Genomic DNA, 24,967 nt, shown 5'->3' on the forward strand with positions numbered 1-24,967 from the left:
AAAAATAGCAAATTTCCTTATTCCGGTTTTGGCGTGTGCAGAGGCCTGCTGCTCCCTGCAGAGCCGCCTAGCCCAGCGCCCCGCACCGGGACTCCTGCACTGCCCCTTGTTTGCTTCTCGCTGGGTGCCAGTGGAACATTCCTCACTCTCTGTCCCCCCTCCACCGTGAGCGGTACCTTCCTGGGGATGATGAGTCACGTGGCGCGCCTCACGCTGGGCGTGGGTGGTGCGGACTCAGGGCTGTGTCACATGATACCGCTTTTCCCTTGGCTCCTGCGCCTGCCGGCTCAGTCAGTCTGTTGTGCGGCGGGGAGTGCGCGGGGCCTAGCAGCAGGATGAGTATCTCACGCTGGCCGCTGCTAGCGGTCGCTGCCGCCGCGGCGCTCGCGGTGCTGGCCGAGGACCCGGTGAGCGGCGCGTGGGGGGCTGCTACGTGGGGCATTTCCCCGCGGGTTGCAGCTGTCGGTGCGGGGCTTCCCCCTTCCCCGGCGGGCAGGTCCCTCCGAGTCTCGCCTGCAGCGCCTTGCTGGAAAGCGCCGGCGGGCGGACTGCCCTGCTTGCGGGAGGGAGCGCGGCCCTCACCGGCTTGGGCGCTCGCTGGGGTTGTGCCACCTGCAGCGTTCTCCTCTCAGGCAGGGGCGGCCCTCGCCTGATGCTGCCTCTGGGTCCCCGGGGGCGGACACGGAGCCTTGTCCGTAGTAGTTGTGTGCACGGGCCACACCTCACTATTCAAGGCATCGCCCCAGGCTGATAGAGGAGACAGTGGGCTGCCACGCCTGGGTTAGTAGCAGGCAGGTGGGAGGTTTAGGAGCCTGGGAGTCAAGCTGGTTTTATTTGCTCTTGTTATTAGTATTGGTCTAAACTTTCAGAGTGGGGTTCCCGAAGCTAGGCACCTCGGTTAAGCACCTGACCACCTAACATTGCACAGCTGCGGTGTCCTCGATGGCTTGTATCCTATCCTCTTTGGCTTCAGTGTAGGCTGGGGGTGCTCAACCCTTCTGAAAGTTAAACCACTTATCTAGATGCCAAGCTCATAAACTGTAGCCCTTGTTAATGATGTAGATGCTTGGTGTTTTGCTGTGCAGAAAGTGGTACTGTCCAATCTACAGTAAGATCAACTGCTTTTCATCCTGTTGTGTGCGGCTGAAGTTACAGGTTCCTCTCCTCTTAACTATTTGCCCCAAACCACTCTTTGTGTGGGTTAGTTGTAAAGTACAGCTATATTCTGTAAAGCAAGAGATGGTTAAGGCTGTTCATGCTGTTTGGTGATGCCCTGAAACAGTTAACTAGTAGTTGTGTTGGTTAAGCAGCAGGATTTAAATGTGCAGAACTTTACTGGGAAAACTTGATAATTCTCTGTAGAAGGTATAGGCAGAAAACCAGTATTCAAATGAGATCTTCTAGGAGTAACTAGTAGTATTTATTAGTCTGCTTCCTACAACAAAACATACAGTTAACACCTTCCCTGGGTTAGGAAAAGTACAGACAAGATAATACACAGAAAAACTATTGTGACCTATGGGAGAACATTTGTAAGGCCCAACTTTCCCTAAAAACTCCAGTCAGGTTAGTGTCCCAGGGAACTTTTCTGAATTGAAGCTTGGATTTTCTTCAGTGAGAAAAGAAAACACTTGAAGGTTTGGGCAATAGTCAGAATAGCAGAAATCTAGCCAAGCTAGTTAAACTCCTAGCTGATAAATTTTCACAAATTGGCTTTTGTGGTAGCCCTGTGCAGCTGCCCTGTAACTTTTGTAACCTTCATATACCTCTGAACTAATCCTCTCCATACATGTCACTTCATTTCAGTAGTAGATGAAGTGAGCTGTGTGTATACACTTGTGAAGCACTTTGGGATACTTTGAGATAAGTGTTCTATGTTTGGATTACAGTCGTTTCTAGAGACCTCATTCAGGATTGGGATCTCCTTGTACTAGGAGCTGTGCAAACAGTAATAACTTAAACTCCTGTCCTGAGAACTTGATCCTGAAGCCCCCTCTTGAAAGTGTTTGTATGTGAGTAATTACAGGTTTCAGAGTAGCAGCCGTGTTAGTCTGTATCCGCAAAAAGAACAGGAGTACTTGTGGCACCTTAGAGACTAACAAATTTATTAGTCTCTAAGGTGCCACAAGTACTCCTGTTCTTTATGTGAGGACTTTGCATATGTGAGTAGCCTGAACTCAAGACTACTAATGTGTAAGGCAATGCACCTGTGTAATAAGTATTTGCAGGACTTTGGCCTAATTAAAGACAAGATGCAACAAGTGGATGCCTTATGAATCACAGCAGCTGCTGTTCAACTGTGCAGTGCACGATGTTTAAGTCCTGGATATGTTAATTTTAGATCATATGTAACCACTTTAAAAATATTCTGTTTTTAAATTTAACAAATTTCAGTAATGGGCTATATGAAAGCAAGGCCCTTTATTTATCTATTTTAAATTACTTGATTAATAAGCTATTGTCCTGGAAGTTGTTTTCCTTGTGCTTGCAATGATTATTTTGCATCTTTTATTTACTTAATATACACTTCTGACTTTGTTTTCTTTCTTGTATGAAAGATTACGTTGGCAAAGGCTTCTTGATGAAATACTGCAGTACTACACACAAACATACCAATACTGTTTTTAAAATGTGAAGGGGGGGAAAGAATCTCAAGAGGACTGCATGCTTTGTTTATTTGTAGTGTTCTATAAATAGAGAATTTAAGATCATTTACTTTTAAACCATTAAGTATGGTTACAAATTTTTATTTTTAGAGGGAGTAAATACCAAATTGATTTTATTTGAACTAGATAATTTATATAAAATGGTTTCCAATTTTTAAACAATTGTTTAGTAGCATAAATAATTTGTACTGTATTTTAGAAGGGGAAAAATATCAAACAATAAACAATCCTAAGGATTCCTGAAAATCTCTACTACTGAGAATAAGGAATTCAGGAGAAGTCCCATTGACTCTAATAGGATACCTTGAAAATCTCTGCCAATATAGTTAGGGCAAGTTCTTTGTTAGAAGAGTCCACTTTGAATTTATCTTCTCCCTAGTCCATAGCAATGTACAACTGAACAATTGCTTCCTTTTATGACTTTCTGTGGTGTAGGTAACAGTTGTCTTGTTTCATAAGTGAACCTTAATTCTATTACAGTATCCTTTTTCAAAACACTGAAGTGACACACTTACTTTTGTCTCAGGACATAAAATGTATTGAAGACATGCTGTGTAAGCAGAGTTCATCATTTTGATTGTTTTCCGCTAAGTATTCTGTATCAAGCATGCTGTTAGAACATTGCATATGAATGAGCTCACATACTCCAAACTCTAATTTATACATGACTTTTTGATGCAACTGATCATATCTTTTTAAAATATGAAATGTGGCCTTCACCAGTACAACAAATCATTGTAATAAGTTTATAATGAAAGTATTGCAAAGGTAATTGAAGGGAGGCAAAGGGGATCTTAAAATCCAGCCAGATTCTTAGATCTGGATCTTGCAGTTGACTGCACACAGTGTATCCTTGGGGCTCCATGTTGACATGGAGCATGCTGCTGTAGTGGCTTAGAGGCACTTCTGTGAAAATGTGTTTGGGTAGGCTATTTAGAGGTGTGGCAGGAGAGTTGGTGGTGAAGTGGATAACTATATGACTGTCATCTTTGAATTTGTGTGATTCAGTTTCTTATAAAGAGCTTCAGGTTTCTCTTTGATTTGATGCAAATGCATTAGGTTAAAGTATACTTCATACCACTGGTAATCAAGCTGGTTTCTTGTGGCTAGTAATATCCTATAGGGGACATGCTTTCAGTTACAGCTGTGTAACCCCATTGTATTGAGAATTGCACAGGTTGTAACTGAATGCCTTCAGTGGGTTGTACACATGTAACTGAGGGCAAAACTTGGTCTTGCAATTTCAGCTTAGATAGAACTGAAAGCAAAAGAAAATTGGGCTCACTTGTCATATCTACGTTGGTTCTGCAGTGCTGTTAAGCTTTGTATTACTTGTTACTATTCTGAAGGATGAAAAACATCAGTAGGATTATTACAGCATGGCAGAATACTGCCCTGTAATGGGAGAGGTAAAGAAACTGTTGTTTTATGGAACATAGAATTCTAAGCTGTCTTTAGTTACAAAAAGGATGCTGAATATCAGTTAGTCCGATATCAAATTAAAAGCTATCTTTAATCTATAAAATACTATTCAATGTTATAGTAGTGCAAAGGGAGATTACTAGAAATAATAAGGTTAGGTAAGGGAAATCTTAGACTGAGTAGTGAGGAAAATTTCCAGAAATTCTAGAGTACAGAATATTCTTCCAAGGCAATGATGAAAATGCTGTTGCTTGGAATGCTTAGAATGGACAATTTAAATGTCCAGATGAACTTTATAAATGTAAATAGGCTGGGCTTGTAAAGTTTACCCAACCGTTACTAATCTGGGCACTAATGCTACTCTCTGCAGTGACAAATTTGTGGCACCATGGCTCCTGCAGTTTACAAGAACTAAAACGGCTATGTTCTGTATTTTAAATGTAACTGTCAGCTTTCTATTTAATAAACTCAGAGTAAATGGATGGCTGACTTTTTTGGACTCCCTTTCTTTGTAACTTGGCTTCACTCACTTTGATCATGGCATATCTTTTCTATGTTGTCTTCAATGTCTTTCATCTTACTTTTTTCCCTGCATTGCATTATCTTTCTCCATTATATTTTTTTCCTTCCACTTCACCCCCACAATCTGTCGTGTTTCTCACCCTCTCACATACATTCATGTACACATGAGATTTGGAAAAACTTTACCCAACATCTAACAGTCAAAACAAAACCTGGTAGCAAAAGGTTGGTAAGAAAGATGCAGCCTGTTTGGGCCAATGTCCAAGCAAGAAGCTATCCTATCTCCAACCAAAACTCCCTTGCTATTGAGAGAGAGGAAAGTATAGGAATTTTTACCAAGATGCTGCTTCAGGCCCCTGCTTCCAGGCTCCACTTTTTGTAGCAGCCTCTGATTAAGTGTCTGGCATACCTGAAGCCCACTTTCATGGCTTCTGAAAGGGAAGAGAAGATCTTTCTGTCTACTAAGAGCAGCCTGACTGTTAAGAGGAGAGGGTGTATCTCCTCTATCCTTTCTCCAGCTTCATGGCAGTTGTGAAGGAAGGGGTCTCCCTTACCACACTAATAGCTCCAGACCTGCTCCTAATTTCATTCTGTTGCTGGGAAATGTGCCTCAATTTCACTGCTGCTCCAGAGGAGCTTCTGAACAGCAGCAATGAAACTAATCAGTCTTGTCAATTTCATGCTTTTGCTTAAGAAAGCTGTGAATAGTAGATGCTCTGGAACTGTCTGAAGATTTGGGAACAGCAGTGTATGTTGGTTCAGGAATGGAAGGCTATCTTTGTAACTCGCCATCTAGAAACTTGTCTGTTTTCTTGAACTTAAGTTTCCAAACAAAACACCACACTTGTTTTAAGTGTTTTTTTTTAAACATTAACTGTTACATAATACACACAATGACTATAACTGAAAGACTAGAGAAAAGTCACTTCTTCTGGGTTTTTTTTAAGTTTATTTCCTTTGAGTATCCTCAAAGGACAGTTTCACATCCCCACCCACCCCACACCCCCTTTGATTATGTGGGTTATTTTACACAACTAGAGAAAGGGGAAGCCTTTTAAGAGTGATTATGGAACAGCCAAAATTAGCTTGGGGGTATAGCAGCATATGTAGGACCTGAAACACCAAACTTTTTTTTAAAGTTGGATTTCAAGCTAATGTCCTATTATATTCAATTTGCTAGAGGCAATAATGTTTCCTCAATTAGTATAGACATGGCCTAGGTTACCATATTGAGCTTCTTATCAACAAAAGGATTCTGGAGTATCTAGTTATCACTTTAAAAAAAAAAATTCCCCAAGAAGCCAAATTTCCAAACTGAAATTTGTCATTTTGCCTTAACAGTAGATCACTAAGAAGCAGTTGGGTGCATTGTCTGGAAGTCTGCAAACTTACAATGTTTACCTAGTTTTCTTTTATAATGAGTTTTTAAACCATGCTGGCAACAAAACCATGGATCATTTTGAGATACTTGAATATTTGTCTGCTTAGCAGTGTTTTTCAGCCAGATATCTATTTTGGAAGTGGCACTGTACTAATTGCCTGACCTAGTTCTGATTTTGCTCTATCTGTTAAACAGAGATGCATGTGATGGAATGTTTCCTTTTTTAGTATTGCAAAATGTTAGTTTCACAAGATATAGTTTGGCTGTTCAGAATTCAGACTCTTTATAGCCTTCTCTGTCACCTGATGTCTCCAGCTAGCTTCCTTATTTTAGATTCCTTAATTTAGTAGTTAGCCTCTGTAAGTTTGAAATTTGTTTTACCTTCCTCTTAATTAGGAAGAGGATATAACAACTGCACAACACTGTGTTCATGCCCATGAACCTGCCTACTTCCTATAGTCACATCTAGCATGAGCTGTGATTCCCCTCATAAAGTTTCTTCCCAATCACCCCAAACAGAGAGAATACAAATGTATTACATTATTCAGTGCTCTGCTGATTGCTGTTCTTAGCTGTGACTATATAGTGACTAGGACAACAGGGTAAATAAGAAGCAGCTGCCTGCCAAAGGGTAACCTCTATGATAGGTATAAAATCTCTTTGCTAGATTAATTTGTTACAAATCAAAAATCCACACCAATTATATTGCACAAGTATTAATTAACTTTAACATTTTTAAACGTCCTGTCTTCCTCTGATTGATACCATGGAATAACTTGTAAAATAGAAGGTACCTTGCACAGTGTGACAGGCTATTTGAATTTATGAATCTAGGAAACTTAAGATGAGTTGCCCAAGGACAACTTGTGTCTCCATCCAGATTGTTGAACATGGATATATTGGCTGGCAGTTGTTTAGTCTGAATGAGTTGTATGCCCATTTGTCAAGGACAAACTTAATCTTTCTTACTGGTGCAACCAAACAAACTGCAAATAATTGACAGTCTGCCTGTTTACTTGTAAATGGCATTTGTGCCCATAAAACACTTAGGGGTGCACTTGCTCTGTAGGGCAATGTGGGGGTGTGCTTGGGTGAACAAAACTCAAAAGCAGGCTGGTAATTTTTTCCATTACTTCTGTTAGCTGGCTACACTTACAAGTCAAATGAGGTGAGTTGTCAGAGTGGAATAGCTGGTGCAGCACAGGATTGGGAGCAGGGAGACTTAGGTTCTGACCCTGATGCTGACTCCGAGACTTCGCTATACTACAAAAAGTACTCATTGCTCACATTGGGTGCAGCTGTTATGCTTGGGATTATGCTGGCAGTTAATCAGTTTCTATATTGGTGCTGAATGTAAAATTAAATGGTGCCAAATGTAATTTCCCCTTGGCTACATTTTATTTAAGCCATATTCAGCACCAGTTTAGCTGCACATGTCAGCAGTAGGTAATGTCTGTACCGTATAGCAAGCTGTCATGACTTAAGTGGTTTGCTAAATTTGTATGTGCCTTTGCCACCCATCTGTAAGACAAGGATAATATCAAACATGCCTATCTTGCACGTGTGTGGTGATTTACTTAATGCTTCTGAATTATTCTGACCTCTTAACAGAATGCTTTGTAAATGCTAAGTGCTATCACTGGCACCTCTGATCACAATAGGAGTAATCAGTTAATATATAGGATTAAGTGCAAGCCATTAGCTTGTCCACTAAACAATAAATAATCTTAAATTCACTTGTTCAGCTTGGACTACCAAAGTATGGGATTTTTTCCTAGACTGTTGTGACTGATCAGCTAACCAACTGGTTAGATTATTCTTTATGATAAAAGTATGAATGATTCCCTATCATCCCCAAGCACCTGCTTGTGTCTGAGCATCTTAAGGCCAGGGTTACTGTCCCACTTCCTCTGTCAGGTCCTTTAAGGACTCTACAACAGGCTCTCTTGTTTCAACACCCCTTCTTGCGGCCCATTTATTACAAAAACATCATGCAAATAATCCAGAACAAAAGTCCCAAAGCATCGTCCATCTATCACCACCAGTGCATCTAATCCATTGACATAACACATACCATGCTCCCAGCGCCTCTTTGGTCCTCTCCTGGCCTTCTGCCAGGACAGCCACCCAACCCTTCTACCTGGAGTACAACCTCACTATTCCCAGCAGGAACCCCTCTCCACTGGGAGTTCATCCATGTCAGGGGAACATACCTCACCCCTCTCCTGTTAACTTCTTCCAGCTCTCCAGCATGTAGATCTCATTGGGTAAACCCCTCTGTTGCACCCTTGCCTTCAGTCTTCTCTGGTCCTTGGTTTCAGCTCTCCAGCTTGGAAGTCAGTAGGTAACTCCCTCTCCAGCTTGGGGAGGTCAGCCAGTGAACACCTCTGCAGCTTTTCCCCAGAGACTGCCTTCCCTATGTGTTTCTCCCTGATCCTTCATAGCTGCATGTGCTGCCTGGTCCCCCTAATTGGTCAAACTGGAAGCACCTGTACTGGCACAGGGGAGCTGGACATGCTTCATTTAAAAGGACCAAAAACCTAAGACTACATAGCATATTAGAAACAAACAAACAAAAAAAGGTAACCAAGAAGTTGGTTTAAAAAAAAAAAAAAAAAACCTTTACATTCTTAAACAGTACTGTTTCTCTCTTTACAGTTTGGAGAAGACTGCAGAAGTAAAACATATCCTCCTGCAGGACCAACGTGAGTAACTCAGATTACTGGTACACTTTCTACCACATTACAGGAAAACAGTGAATTGGGGGTGTGGGAGGGAGGCAGTTTAAGCTTCTGGCTTGCTCACATAACAGAATGAAACAAAAACATCTTTCATAGTTTTGGCCTTGTACTTGGTATAGCACAGTTTTATAAACTTGTATAAATATGAACTTTGGTATTTGTTTTTCAGATTCAAAGGGACGGTTCCAACATACATCATAAATCTTGATTTACCTCCCAGCAGAAGATGGGATAAGTTGCTGAGTGACAAAAAAATAGAGGTATGAAATAAAGCTTTTGCTCTTAAGTTTAGCTGTAATAACTTTTTTTCATGGAGACTCACAGGAAAGAGTGAGTGGGAAGAATTTACCTTTGAAATATTTAATGACTAATGTTTCTAATTCCAGTTTTCTGTACTTAAACTAGTCTGACTTAAGGTCTTGACTGGAGGGGGGGGGGGGAAATGGTGGCTTAAGTAAACACTTTCTTCCTACAAAATGTTTATTCTCAAACTGGATCTGACATAATAGAAGGTAAGTTAACTCGTAATTAGAACACTTTGAAGAGTGGTGTTTCCTGAGGTGGACTTCTTTTCTTATCAACGTTTTCTCCTTAAATCTAAACACATTTATTATGAGGGAATTGTGCCAGACAGCCTTCTGGGGGCTGAAGTATTCTATCCACAAACACAGGATACAGCAGCAGTAGTCTTAACTTTCCCACACGATCCAGTCAGTATGCCTCCTTCCTAATTTGGAGAAACTGACTCTGGTGCTGAATGGATAGTCCATTCCTCATCACCATACTGTTTTTGGCCCTCCTAACACTGTAAATTAGGGCACCGACTGTGGTGGAGCTTTTTGTGGTGTGGAAAGAGGTCACTAAATTTGGTTCATTCAAGCTATCTAATAAGCCATTGGGTAGGAATAGCTCTTGAACACTATTCAAGTGTGTTTTGGTTTGAACCTAAAGAGAAAAGGAACTGTTTCAGATTTTCAAATCTGCCTGTCTCTAAAGTTAAGTTTAAAATTCATATTTAGGCCTCTTATTAGAAGTAGCTTTTCCCCCCAGATGTGTTGAAGTCAATGCAAGAAGCGGATGCCCAATGTCAGCTGGGGCTGTTCATCGCCTCTTAAAACTAAACTAGTTCTGCTTTTGCCCACATATAGGTTTTAGGAACCTGTTTTTAGCTAGACTTGAAAACATTGGTCTATATTTTTACCGATATTTTAGACCATGTACTCCCTCTTGAACCATGTAAACCAAATCAGTGGAGTTTCACCATTTACAACAAGACTGCATTTGTTATGTACGCTCAAGTGGAGCAAATTTGAAGCTTTTCTAGTGTATGTACTTGAGAAGTTTCTTAGAATAGGTCCCTTATTGTTTTGTGTGAATAAGATAGTGAGCAAGGGTTCCAGAATTGGGCTCTTAAGTGGTTGCAGAAATTGGCAATGTTTGTCTCTCATCACTAGCATCAGATTATCATTTTTGCTTTTATCATTTCCTATATTAAAATGCAAAAGTTACCACAATCTTGAACTCTAACTTAATTTTTGCCTTTCTAGTTGAAGACTGTAATTCAGAGTATTAAAAATATAGCAAATGCATTCGTCCCTAGTGGCAAAGCTGTTGAAATAGTGGATACTAAGTTGGTAAGTATCTTCAGTGTCTGGGGTGTGTGTGTGTGTGTGTGTGTGTGTGTGTTTTTGTTTGTTGTTTTTTTGTAAACACATCAAATTGTATGCCCTAGCCCCCAGAATGCAGTCCTAGAATCTATGGAAGTGTAGGGCAGGAAGGGACCTTGAGAGGTCATCAGGTCCAGCCCCCTGCATAGAAACAGGATCAAATACACCTAGACCATCCCTGACAGGTTTGTCCAACCTGTTAAAAACCTCCAGTGATGGGGATTCCATAACCTCCCTTGGAAGCCTATTCCAGAGATTAACTACCCTTATGGTTAGAAAGTTTTTCCCTGGCTGTAGATTAAGTCTATTACTTCTCCAGAGACTGAGACTTCAGATATGATAGATAGATACTTACTTATTTACTCTTAGTTTAGAAAACTTATTTTCTTGAGTTAAATTCTATCTGAAGCCAAATGCTAAACTGAGGAAAAAAATATCACAAGTGTTCTGTTTGGGGGAATTCTTATGAATTCAAGAAAGTTTGAACTTAGTCTTCCTATCCAGTAGGAAAATTCATACGCGATTGACAATGACTTGGTCTCTTTAACAAAACAAACATATTGCAATGCTGTTTTTTCTGCTGTGCTGTACTCCTTAGTCAGTTCCTTTAGTTCATTGAATGTGGCATAAGTGTCTGACCACAACAGCACTAGTGAATTTACCAAACGGTCTTGATCAGTGTCCATTGTTTTGGACTAACAGCAAAACTGTGGCCCCTCCCCCTTTAACTACTAGCAGATATATGAAGTATTTGTGAGTAATTCACAAGTGTGGCAAAACTGAATTGAAACAGTAAAGTTTTGAGCAGCAGCAATAATATCTGGAGTTAAAAGTACTATTTTACTATGTGCACTTTTGCAAAGGGTAAAAGGGACAATAGCAAGAGAAATTGCGGCTCTGGTGATGGTTGATAAATGGGCTGATCTATATTGTAAGAGACATGTCTGTGTACACTGCAATTTCCTTTTTATCCTTTGTACATTTTTAGACCTTCTCAGCTGCTAGACTGACTGAAATGATTATTTTTTTTAAACTCTTAAGATAAGGAGACCCACATGAAACAGTCCTAGTGATTCAGAAATGCCTTTTATGTCTTGCTTTTAGAAGTTAGATTCTTTGGGTCAAACCTTCAAGCCTGGTTGATCCAGGCTTGGTACAGGACCTGAGCAGGGAGCAAGATGACATGGCCACATATGCTAGCTGTGCTCAAGCTAATGTGCTAAAAATAGCAGTGTGGATGTTGCAGCATGGGCTAGCCACCCAGGGGGGTCAGGCAGGCTTTTACTTGGTCAGCTAATTCATGCCATAGCCCGGGCTGCAGTGCCCACATTGCTATCTTTGCCATGTTAGCTTAAGCAGAGCTAGTGTGCCAGTCTTTCTGGACTGGGAAGCACACTGCTAGTTGCAGTGTAGACATAACATTAGACAACTCTGCTTGCCTCATCCTGAAGGCCACAGGAGGCCAGATCTGTACCTACACAATTTACAACAGTCTCATGGCACTGGATTAGAAGGCACTGTGGCTACACCCCATCCTACTTCCTCCCATTCCAATTTGCCTCTGTGGTGGAGAATGGGTGGTGTAGGTAGGGATTCCGCTAATCAGCATTACTGTGAATAGTGCCTGGGACTTGTCTTGGTCTTAATGGTGACAAGACTATACTTATCTCCCCATTACTGTCTGTGGTCTCAAATTAACTGGACATTGTGCCCATCTCCATTGTTTGAGTGTAGAAATTTTAATAAACTTAATTTTTATTCTTAAAGTGCTTCCTTGCCTTTCAATTTCTTCCACAAACCCCTCAAATATTTGCAGAGATATTCAATGTCCAGTTTTACAATGTCCGCCTAGAAAGATGTGACTATGAGGAGAGCGCCTCTGTTTAGAGACCAAGATATTATTCATCTTCAGTTACAATTTAAACAAGTCTTTTTTTGTCCCCCAGGTTCGACTGATTTCCACCCTTCCCTACCCTTTCAATGAAGAGCTCAAAGGGATTGCAAATGCTTCAGGCATTCCTTTGGGTAATAATTTCAACATTTCAGTTCTATAATGTCTGAATCACTGTTTTGTTCTTTTTTTGGTTTTTTTTTTTTTTTTGCCCCCCTTCTTTAAAATTGCAGTGCATTTATCTATCACATTAGCCTCCACTCCCTAATTATTCAGTATATAATTGGTAATTTAGTGAAGCACTTTGTGATGCTTTAAATTAAAACATTATCTGTAGGAACATGATGACCGCAAATGACACTTGAAAGATTGTGACTTGTAACTCTTCTGTCCAGCCATAGCCCTCTCCCTGATGGCCTTGTGAAGCAGATCTTCTGCTGGGAGATATGGAAGCTCTCAACCTAGGACTGCTAGAAGTTGTAGCATTCCTTTGGTGAGAGTTCTTTGCCTTTCCTTACACCCACTCCCAACATGCCAAAAGGAGCAGGGTAGGATTGCTTGTGGGACTTTTCTTCCCAGAAAAGCTATGTATAGCTACATGCCATAGTGAAAAGCAGGCCGCATCCACACTGCAATGTGTGGCTACATGTGCAAATGAAAGGCATCCCACTGCCAGAGCCACACTGCTAAAAAATAGCCTTCTAGACGGGGGAGGTTCTGCTTAGACATGTAGAGAGCTATGTAGGTTACATACCCACAGGGTTCAGGTGTGACTTTAATTGCCTAAGCAATGCCTCGCCATCTACACTGCTGTTTATACCTATGCTGGGGGGCATGCAGCATATTTACTCTACATGCCGATGTAACGTGTGTGCAGACACCCACAATGGATCTCTGGATACTCCATTTTCTCAGGCAGATCAGGAGAACCACTGATCTGTGCTTTCTCCCCAACAATCCTGGCAGTGTGCAAGCAGCATGAGCAGTGCTATGTTGAAGTTTTTGTGTGATGCAAGTTGCTGAACAAGGAAAGCTGTATCTTCAGTGTCAGATTTGGGTGGCACATAGGTGTAAGAGAATCTAGCCCCCATGTTAGTTTAGTTCTTAAGATATTGAAGCTCCTTATACCTCGTGAGGCTCTTGCCTTTAAGTGAACTGGCCATTGACTCAAACCCCAAGAAAGTCAAATTGAAATTTTGGGGAGAGGTAGTGCTGTAGGATTCTCCTTTCTCCAATAGACGTCTTTTCTAATAGCTACTCTTTTTATTGACAGTCTGGCACTTTGATTGAATGCTCCTCTTTTTTTTCTTCTAGGAGAAATTGTTTTGTTTAATATCTTCTATGAAATCTTTACAGTATGTACTTCAATAGTAGCAGAAGACAAATCAGGTAAAGTCTGTTCCTAACCACTTTTATTGTGAATCTTATGGGAGCAATGGCTTTTGTCCTGTGTAAATACTTTTTGGCTGAGCTTTGATAATAGTCCACTATGAACTTTGCTATTGCTGGCTTCTGTTCCTTGCTCTGTTGCTGTCCAGCTGGATGAAGTGATTTGCTCAAGGTCACTGCTCCCTGCCTCCATTTCCCCTTCTGGAAAATAGAGATGATGATGATATTGAACTCTATAAAGCACCTTGTGATCTATAGATGAAGAGCACTATGAACAAGTTAGGTACTTTATGTGGAAGGTGCTCAGATACTGTGGTCATGGGCAGCATTTATATAACTCTAAACCAAATAGTTTTAAGTGGCTGATTCATACCTACTGAATAAAAAAAAAAAATCACTCCATGGTCACAGTGTTCTCAGTTGCTATGTGAGAGGACTGGGTTTCAGGTTTTGTTTTCTTGGTCCATTCTTTCCCCTTCCTAAACTGCACAGGCACTAATATGAGTTGTCGCAAAAGGAGTCTTCCATTTCTCAGCCAAATGGGTGATAGCTTTGAGGGTAAGAGTGAACAAATGGCATGAGGATTTCATTTGCTGCTTTTTCCCTTCCTATAAGGGAGTTCTGATATTGCATGGTCACTCTTCCCATAAACATTCAGAGTTTTTACAGTGAATAAAACATCTTTACAAACAGAAACAGAGTAGACCATTTACTCCATTTAAAACAAAACCCTCAAATAGCTGTGGATTGAAGCAGTAAACTGGAACTGCTTTGTATTCATCGTTCCATGGACTCTGAAACACTAGCCCAATCTGTAAACTACTATAACTTTCCCTATGTTTCAGATTTACTAGGGTAGTTGAAATGCCTTTCCAAGTCTCCAGGAAGACAGCATTTTTAAAGTTACCCGATTATGTATTCACTCAGGTGTTCTATCATGTTAATTTGATAACATTCCATTTAAAAAAAAAATTAATGGGGAAAACTGGGATAATTGTATTTTAATGCCCAAATAATGTTGGGGATTGGCATCCATTTTGATATGGAAAACAATGAGACAAGTGACATTTCATCAGATAAAAAAGGCTAAGGTTAGAAAACATTAAATTTTAGAAAGGAAAAGCTTTAGAAGCAGGCTTGTTCCAAATATCTTTTTGGCAAAAGTAGCTTATTTGGTCTCCCCAATCATTCTTAATATAGAATGGTCTTCCTTAGCATCCATCTTGGTATAGCAACACCCACAACAGCATCCAATTATAAAATCTTATATCTGCTATGAGTTCAGCTTGCCTGTTTTTCTTTAGTCCGATAGAGCCTTAACCCCCTAGACATGTCTGTTTAAAAAATATATTAAAATAACTTCTCTTTTAAATCCAGGAAAGCTGTACCATGCTAGAAATTTAGATTTTGGACTATTTCTTGGGTAAGTACTTGTGTCTGTCTGTCTCCTTTATTTGGAATCATTCTATGATTTCTGAGTCCTAAAAGCAACTTAGGCTTGAATGTTACTCTGTTTGCTGTTTTTCAGTACAAGCTATTAATTTAACATTTACACATTGTCTGACGGTTGCAACTAGTTACTGTAACTAACTTTTCACTGTATATTTCTGGTATAATGAAAAAGACTAGTACAGGCTAAGAGTACAGCTCTCCTAACCTCAAGCAGTAAAATGACCCTTATTCCATACTTAGCAGAAATGGCTGTCATTCCATTTTAAAAAAAATCATCTTGTCTTGCTAGCATGGAAGAACCTCATAGATGGTACAAGTGACTTCTCTCCCCCCCCCCCAGGAATGGGCATGAATAGTTGCTGGAAACACGTGTGCTCTGCTCTGTCCCAGCAGATGGAACTCACTCCGCCACAGAGTCTGCTGTGGCGCAAAACACAAAGGAAACAATATAAAAAAAAATTAGTGGATCTCTGGGGTCACCAAGCTTTTTTCTTTGGTCAATATCTAATTCTTCTAGTAGCATCATGTGAATTGAAGAAGCACTTGTACCATGCCATCTGGATTATTCCTGATGCTTGTTTTATGGTCCTATGTATGTAATGCTACAGCACCATCAGTGTGAACTCTGGAATTTAGTTTCCTTAAAAGGATAGCTTGGGTCAAACATAGACTTTAGCTTTTACATCTCCTAAGATCAGTAGAAATGTTTCCATGGAATCTTTTAAATTCTCTGGGAGAGTTTGCATCCCAAATATTGCCACATGCTAGTGCATGAGTCCAGTAAACAAAACTGACCAGTTTGTATTTTTCTTAACTCAGAGAATGTAAAACATAAATAGTGAAAAGTAAACTGAGTATGGAACAAGGGTGAGATTTTTCCACTCTTAAAACTATCTATGGTGCTGCTTAGTGTGCTTTGTTTTTTAAATGTGTATACATTTAACCTGGCTATCACTGTACTTTCAGGTTGTTTTCAGTTTTTAGTCTTAAATAACTAATTCATGAAGTTATATGTCCCTGGTAGGCCTACTGTCCACCTTGCTGCTTATAGACAGATGGACTAAAGATTCAACTGTAATATTCTGAGAAATGTCTCTCTCAACAGTTCAGTTTATATTTGGGTAACCGATATTACCGTACAAGTCATTGTTTTCTTGACCTCTCTCAGCATTCACAATCTGTTCTGTCCAGAAGCTGGTAGTCTACTCAATATTATATATCTTCTAATGATCTGGTGTTTGTATCCATATAGATTCTATATCAGGGGCGGGCAAACTTTTTGGCCTCAGGGCCGCATCAGGTTTCATAAATTTGTATGGAGGGCCGGTTAGGGGAGGGGGTCATGGCCCAGCCCCCACCTCCTATCTGCCCCCCCTCCTTGGGGACTCCTGCCCTGTCCAAACCTCCCTGTTCCCTGACGGTACCTCTGGGACCCCTGCCCCATCCACACACCCCGCTCCCTGTCCCCCGACTGCCCCCGGAACCCCTGCCCCGACTGCCCCCTGCCTCCCCATCCAACCCCCCCTCCTTCCTGACTGCCCCCTGGGACCCCTACCCCCATTCAAGCCCCTGTTTTTCCCCCCCCCCAACCACCATCCACACCCCTGACCACCACCCTGGAACTCACCTGCCCTTTGTCCAAACGCCGCCCCACCCCCCCACTCCCTGCCCCCTTACCGTGCTGCCTGGAGCACTGGTGGCTGGCAGCGCTACAGCCGCGCCATCCAGTTGGAGCAAGGCCACGCTGCCACCACACAGCACAGAGTACCGGGTCAGGCCGGGCTCTGCAGCTGCGCTGCCCCAGGAGCTCACAGCCCCGCCGCCCAGAGCGGGGCAAGCTGAGGCTGTGGGGGAGGAGGGACAGCCTCCCAGGCCAGGAGTTCGGGGGCCGGGCAGGACAGTCCCGTGGGCTGTAGTTTGCCCACCCTGTTCTATATCATGTTCCCTTCCACTCACTTTGAATAGTCTGAGCTCCATTGTTTGGCAGTAGTTTTCCTCCCAACTGTCTGAATAGCCAAGAATTTCAGAATTCCATTAATTTATTCTCCCATTACATTTCTGAAATGTCAATTTTATCTAGGTTTTTCTAATACCTCCACAAATTAACCATAACTACTGTCTTCTCCTTATTTTTACTAGAACTTCTGCTGTTTTGTGTGAGCTTCATTGATCAGTGCTCCTCAGCATCTTTCAAATTCCCCCTGATTAATATCAATAACCTCCCCACAAAGAACTTCAACTCTGGTTCTTTTGGCTCTCAAAGAGAACCCCTATGTCTCTTTAATTAATCCTGATAGTATTGCGTCTTTGCTTTCTCAATGCCTGTATAAGATAGGGGCATGGCTGAGACTTTAAACTAAAGATGGTGGTCTCCCCAATGAGATTTGATCACCCTTTGTTCAAGAGTTATACATCTTTGGCGTGCTTTAAAAGTCTCAGTAGCTCCTGGAATTCCAGGTAATATCTCTGCCAAAAGTGGTACAGTTGTTATGACAGTTGAGATTATTTCAAGACCTCTTACTAATAGGGTTAAGGTGTCTGGGTAAGTATTGTGTAGAGGTCCAATTTGGCACTGAACAATTGAGTATGGGCCAGTATTGGGTCTTTAAAACCATATATTCACCCATAAACTGCATTTTATAAATTCGCTTTACACTTTCTTCATGCATAGATTAGCTAGAAGTAAGGAATTAGAAGTAATGCTAAATGTTGAATTAGGAACACTGTTGCATTGGGTGCATGTGTACATTAATGCATAGTTAAATGTTGCAGTCTGTGTAATAACATGGGTTAGAGTTTTTTCTTAATGCACACTTTCCTCCTGTAGGTGGGACATAAAAAATAGTTCCTGGATTATAACTCAGGAATTGAAGCCCTTAGTGGTGACTCTGGACTTCCAGAGAAACAACAAAACAGTATTTAAGTCTACAAACTTTGCAGGATATGTGGGCATGGTGTCTGGAATCAAACCAGTAAGTATTCTTTGTTTGCAATGCTACAAAACTTTCTGGCGCAGATTTTCCTTTTTTTTAAGAGCACAATTCACCTTCCTTCCAAGGATCAGTTAGAAACAGGTTTGAAACTTGTTCATTAGTCACCTTCAGAGACTGTCCTTCATCTTTTGTAACTATGAGCCCTTCACACAAGTTAGTAGCCTCCAAGTTTACTCATAGTTGAGATGGAAATGTACGCTTCCAAAGAATGGAAGAAGAAGAAAGGAGACTTGTTGGAAAATGCCACTGATTTGCAGAGTTTCATTATAAAAGGAAATTGCCCACATAAAATACTTGAACTTTGAAGCTAGGTTGTGTAGCTAAAGGAAAATTTCACTCTCTCAAAATTCAGAATCGTGCAGTCTTGTATCCAACACAGATTTGGCTTTAGAAAAAGAAAAATTAGATGAGCAGCTTTGTGAACAAGCAAAAAATGAGATCACTTGTGATTCCCACAAAGAGGAGAAGCAGTGAACTTGGTCAGTCTTCTTAGTGTTGTGTTAATCTCTCTTCCTGCAAATGTAGGCATGTATTTTAAATTGACTTGTCTTGATTTGCAGGCAGCAGAGATCTGGGATTTATCTAGATTTTAAACACTGACTATAAACATACACCTTGCCTCTCAAGCTGGTGGTTTTCTTCTCTACCTCCTCTTTTTCCCTGTATTTTACCATCACCTCAAATCTTCTCCACATGCTCTGTCCTACTCTTCTCCTCCTCCACTTTAGCCACCAGCATGGTAAAATGAGCTCCAGCAATATAGTGTGAGCTCCACCTTCAGGAGTCTAGGCCTTCGCTGTTGAGTTCCCTTCCCATCCCACTGGAGGAGCTGAGTACACAGGAGGGGTTGGGGAAATTGAGGCTTTAAAGTGGAGGCTAATGCATACCTTGGAAGTTTAATGTGTGATTATAATTAAGTGTGGTACCAGTGACCACGCCATGGGGCAAGTCTTCAAGCCTGGAACTTTCCTAATGTCTGGTGTCGTCATTCTGGCAGACTAATCAGGTGGCTAAAGGGAGGTCGGGTACGTTATTGGCGGGCAACTGATGTGATGCTCCTGTAGTGGTCTGATGGGAGAATGACCCCCAGCATTGGATTAACACAACAGCAAAATCTACAGTAGACTACAAACCCCAGGATCCATCTCCAGTTCAGCCTTGTCTTACCCACATCTAGATTAGTAAGGTTCTGCTGCACGTGTGTCTAATTTTGCAATTCCTTTCTCAATGGAGTAGTTCCACTGGTGTCTTCTGGGAATATTCACACGAAGAACAGATTATAGAATCAAGCTCTATGTCCACCTTAAAGTACAGTGTTACTCATTGCAGTGTCACAGTAACTAGTTAAAGTATCTTTCACTTCATTATGAAAGTTAACTTATATTGTTTACTATTTCCCAGGGAATTTTCACTCTTACAATGAATGAGCGCTTCAGTCTGGACGGTGGTTACATTGGTAAGTAACTGAGACTTGTTTCTTGAATATATAGCAAAGTTTTCAAAATTTAGGGGCACCTGCTGACTTCTCCCCCCTCCCCTCCAAAAAAAAAGGAAAAGGCTGAAGTCAGTGTCAGATGCACAAGACCCGGTGGGGAGAGGGGGGAACAGAAACTGAGGCTAGGAATTATACCAGGTATGTAGAAACTATAAAAATCAGGAGGCAATAATAAGGTTTTGTGTGTCTAGGAAGAAAAATTGTTGTAACTGGTGACTTCTTTCAGGAATCTTTGAGTGGATTCTTGGGAGGAGAGATGGTATGTGGATGGGCTTCCTCACCAGAACTGTGCTAGAGAATGGTACAAGGTAACACGTTTTTTCTGCTGATCTTTGTTTATAGTGGTAGTGCTGTGGATATTAACATTTAGAACTCCCTAACTACTTTTTTTTTTTTTAAATCTCTTATTAGAAGCTTGAAAATTAAACTGATCTCTGCCTATTTTGAAAATGTGTGGTAGATCTTTTTAGAAACTGGAACAGGAACCTTTTCCTGGCATTCATGCGTGTGGGTCCTTGACGAGTCTTTTTCCTTAAATAAAGCTAAAATTAAGAAGACCACTTCCAACTGTCGAGTGGCATATCATGACAAAACCTCTTCAGACACTAGCACAAGTTAAGCTGTTGTCATGATATTGGAAAGAATGCTTTGTTTCACTGCATCGCACGAGGGGGAGTGCAAAACACTTCAAGTGAGTTATAAAAAAGTTCCCATTTGTCTTGACAATAATTAAAAGAAGACTATCCAGGAGACTTCTCCCAGCAAACTATAGGCTTTTTAAATAGTGAATCAAATTGTAAACATGAGCAGCTTGCTATTGGGAATTTTTACTTATACAAACTCAGAATATTGTTACTTTATGTAGTTCTATTAAAGTTTACTTATTGAATAAGAGTCTGATATAATGGAAAATACTTCCTTGCGGATTGATATTTGGGTATCCGTAGGGCTTAAAGCACACACAAAAATGTAGTTCAACAAGACTCTTCTCTGATGCATTATTTAGTTATCAAGAAGCAAAAGACCAGCTGGTTAAAACAAGACTACTGGCTCCAGCTTACTTCATACTGGGAGGAAACAAATCCGGAGAGGGCTGTGTGATCACTCGTAGCAGACAAGCTGCCTTGGATATCTGGGAGTAAGTACACTTAAGAGCAAGACAAATTCCATTGACATAGGTGTGCTACGTCTAATGTGTGGGGGTTTTTTTCCTTAAAAGAGAGAGCAAGCTGACTCTCTAGTATCTTATTGCTTGATTTTAAAGCTTTTAATCCAAAAAACAGTGTTTTGATATAGTATCTAGTTTATTCAGGAAAAAGTGCTTTTATAATACTATTTCACTAATCTGCTCAGGAATCTCATTCTTTAACTAGTGTTGTCGGTGAAATACACTTTTTCCCCTATGCTAACCATATCTGTATCTGTGGAGTATTTAACCGAAAATGAACACAAATTTACATCTCTTTTCAAGCCTTGATGCAAATGGGGGCACATGGTATGTGGTGGAAACAAACTATGATCGTTGGAAGGCTCCCCTTGTCTTGGATGACCGTAGAACACCTGCAATGAAGTGCATGAACCAGACAAAGCAGGAGGTAAATATTTTTAAATAACTTACCGTAATTTAGTATTTTGAAATGATCTGAACTCAAGCCACCTCATAGCAAGGGTCTGCACTAGCCATGGCAGTTCAGGGCATTAGCTTGGTAACAGGAACAACTAAGGCTTTGTGATGCAAATTTGCCTACATGATTTATGTATAATAAAGCTCAGCTAGCTGCTGCTAGGTTTAATGGGGAGGCTTCTTCCTGGTCTAGCCTGAGGCTCTCACTGCTCTGCATTTTTAAACTCAAATTTCTGAATTTTTTTTTTCTTCTTATGCAATACAAGCAGGGTGGGGTACAACTGATAATATAAAAACACATCCTAAACTACATGTAGGGATTGCTTCATCCATGAGCGAAATACTACCGCTGATTTAACAGGTGCCAAATGCTACAAAACTGCCCTACCTGCAGCAAAGCCTGGCCCGCCAATCTCTAGTGCCCACGTATCTTCTGTCCGGAGGATGGTTGGGGAGTTATGTATTTTTTCAGTCTGCTTTAACTTTACAGCTTAAGTAGTCAGCAAAGAGGATAGATCATTGTACTCAGCATTCTGTTCTCAGCATGATCTTGCTATGTAATTTTGTATGTAAACATGAGCTAATATAAACGTAGCTAATTGTGATCTACTTCTCTTTCAGAACATCTCCCTACCAACCATCTATGATGTTCTCTCCACAAAGCCTATTTTAAATAAGGTAACCATTTTTTCCACATTTCTTGCAATGGAGGTGTATTTCCACAAGGTGGGCATATCACTTTAGGCCAGATTCAGTGGAGTTTCACCTACTTATGGCTAGGGCTAAATTTGACCCTGGTTGATCTCTGTATATTTTGGTAGAAACTTGAAACAAAAATAAAAAAACAAAAAATTATTCTTGGTCTTGAAAATGTAAAAGACATCTACTGAAACATCAGTGAAAATGCAGTGCTCATACTAGTTTGTAAGAGGATGTGCAGCAAATCCAACTTGTTCAGAAAAGGATGAATACCTCATCATTTCTAATAGCAGTCAAATTACACAAGCAGGGGAAAGCACTGACATGAGATTCCCAAGTAAAACTTCCTTCAAAATATGTTGGAGTCAAAGTTCTCTGGCACTTCACAAAATGTAAATGAAATCATTTAAACTTGTATCTGTAAATAGAGGCAAAAACACTTTGCATCAGATTTGGATGAGGTCAGATTTACCGTTACCCATGAATTTAGAGGTTAAATATCCAAGGGAAAAATCTGGTCCAGTCTGCTTACAAATTGTGAGTCATATCACACACACACCTTATCTTCCTTAGTGCCAGGAGCAAGGAATCTACATAAGAACGGCCGAACTGGGTCAGACCAAAGGTCCGTCTAGCCCGGTATCCTGTCTACCGACAGTGGCCAATGCCAGGTGCCCCAGAGGGAGTGGACCAACAGGCAATGATCAAGTGATCTCTCTCCTGCCATCCATCTCCATCCTCTGACAGACAGAGACTAGGGACACCATTCCTTACCCATCCTGGCTAATAGCCATTAATGGACTTAACCACCATGAATTTATCCAGTTCTTTTAAACGCTGTTATAGTCCTAGCCTTCACAACCTCCTCAGGTAAGGAGTTCCACAAGTTGACTGTGTGCTGCGTGAAGAAGAACTTCCTTGTATTTGTTTTAAACCTGCTTCCTATTAATTTCATTTGGTGGCCCCTACTTATTATGGGAATAAGTAAATAACTTTTCCTTATCCACTTTCTCCACATCACTCATGATTTTATATACCTCTTATCATATCAAGGAGACATATCAATCTAATGTCAAGGAGCACAGATCAAGGGATGAAAAGTGATTATCTTTTGTAGAGGTGATGTAAATTTTAGGATAATGTCTCCTCTTTTATAAATACACTGATTGAAGAACATTTCAGAGGTTCTGGGCCTTCATTAAGGATCAGTCCAAAACTGGTTAATCAGCGATCCACGTAACAGACTTAATTCTTTTAAAACTTTCGGGTTGCAGCTCAAGATGCTACTTCTCAGCATGCCTAAAGTTTCTCTCTTAACATATAGAATGGACACTTGATGGTTCTTCAGTGGGATTAGGATTAAGTTTGAGTTATAACTGATCATAGTGGTTAACTAGGTTTTTTTACCTTTGTGTGGATGGCAAGAACATAATCTTCATATTCTTGCTCTTACAGCATACATGTAATGTTTTACTAAAAACAAACCTCCTAATATTTCTAGTTGTGTATATTATAAGCTACAAGAGCCAGATCGTTCTCCATCCTCTGTTCCTCAGCAACTATCTGAAATAAGTAAAATGTGAATCACAGGAGGGATAAAATGAGTTTCCTTTTTCTTGCTAGCTGACTGTGTGCACAACACTGATGGAGGTTTCAGAAGGCCGTTCAGAAAGTTATCTGCGGGAGTGCATAGGTTCCTGTAGTCCATGGTGATCCTTCACCCATCTGGGATGAGCTCTGCCTGTTGGAATTGGATGCCCTTCACTAAAAAGAACTGTACCTCTGGAAAGGGGCTCTTCAGCCTCCAAATGTTTCATCAGAACTTTGATAGCTATTTGCATATAGCTATTAACGAGCTTCTAAGAATAGATCTAATGTAGCACAGGTCCGTCATCTGCTTTCTTAATTGACAGTTCAGACAACTGTGTACTAGCATTTTGTTTCTACTTCCAAGTATATTTCTGTAAGTGTAATACAACAATCGCCTATTTTCCTGCTAATTTGTTACCACAATTGTTCACTATCAGAAAATTCCTTTTTTAGATTAAAGATACTTTTAAACTACAAAATTGCATTAGCGTGGCGCACCCTCTCCCAGTATGAGAAAACTAGAAATGGTGTAAAAAAGGCAGTTGATTAAATGAGTTCTGCTACTCTTCCTTTTCACAATAACAAATTAAGAGTTATATAGTTGTTTGGAAGAATGTTTAATGCTGCTAGTCCAGTATTAAGGATGTATTTCTAAAATGTCTGTGTAAAATGACCTATCCATAAAATAGCTTCTATTACAATAAACAAGCTGTTGGGGAATGTCTTGTGTTACAGCTGGGACAGAAGTGGCCTTTGGTGTTTGGGAGATTTTTACCCACGTTATTTCCTTAGCATGACATTTGCCCTCTAACAAAAAAAGCGAATGTTTCAAAACATGTATTAATACTAAATATTCCTAGAGAATATCCATCTACTTTTTGACATCCAAAGTGCCTATGTATGAGTCACTTATGCACAAGACACCTATGTACACATTTAATATAACTTAGTCTGTCACTTGCAATGAAAATAGGACATTGCAAACAACTTGCATAAAGTAGAGAAATTATCCTATGAGGAACAAACATCAATTAAGGGGGGAGGGATAGCTCAGTGGTTTGAGCATTGGCCTGCTAAACCCAGGGTTGTGAGTTCAATCCTTGAGGGGGCCACGTAGGGATCTGGGGCAAAAATCAGTACTTGGTCCTGCTAGTGAAGGCAGGGGGCTGGACTTGATGACCTTTCAAGGTCCCTTCCAGTTCTAGGAGATAGGATATCTCGATTAATTTTTTAATTATTAAATTAGCAAATAAATCCATAAAGCTGTACAGAGAAAGAGGGTGTACTACAATAGAAAGTATTTGAAAGACCAGTAATGTTGGTTCTATTTCTCTGTTGTTAAAGATCCTTACATAGGACAAAGGAAATATAGAAACCAGAACTAGTAAATTGGGATGATATTCAAACTGTAAGGAGAAGTTTAAGATGCCTACTA

At 40.6% G+C, this 24,967-nt stretch overlaps 1 protein-coding gene across 1 annotated transcript; it reads left to right on the forward strand.

Annotated features, from left to right (window-relative positions):
• Positions 1-260: 260 nt before the first annotated feature.
• ASAH1 (N-acylsphingosine amidohydrolase 1) lies at positions 261-24,278 on the forward strand. The gene is made up of 14 exons (XM_026647907.1): positions 261-407; positions 8,650-8,696; positions 8,902-8,992; positions 10,280-10,366; positions 12,346-12,424; positions 13,605-13,679; positions 15,057-15,102; positions 17,959-18,103; positions 19,526-19,580; positions 19,846-19,927; positions 20,626-20,757; positions 21,091-21,214; positions 21,865-21,921; positions 23,566-24,278. The coding sequence occupies exons 1-14, from the start codon at positions 336-338 to the stop codon at positions 23,653-23,655; spliced, it is 1,182 nt and encodes a 393-aa protein (XP_026503692.1). The 5' UTR covers positions 261-335; the 3' UTR covers positions 23,656-24,278.
• The last annotated feature ends 689 nt before the right edge of the window (positions 24,279-24,967 follow it).

This window comes from Terrapene carolina, unplaced genomic scaffold (assembly GCF_002925995.2).
Source record: "Terrapene carolina triunguis isolate 2854851 unplaced genomic scaffold, T_m_triunguis-2.0 Scaffold66, whole genome shotgun sequence".
NCBI lineage: Eukaryota > Metazoa > Chordata > Testudines > Emydidae > Terrapene > Terrapene triunguis.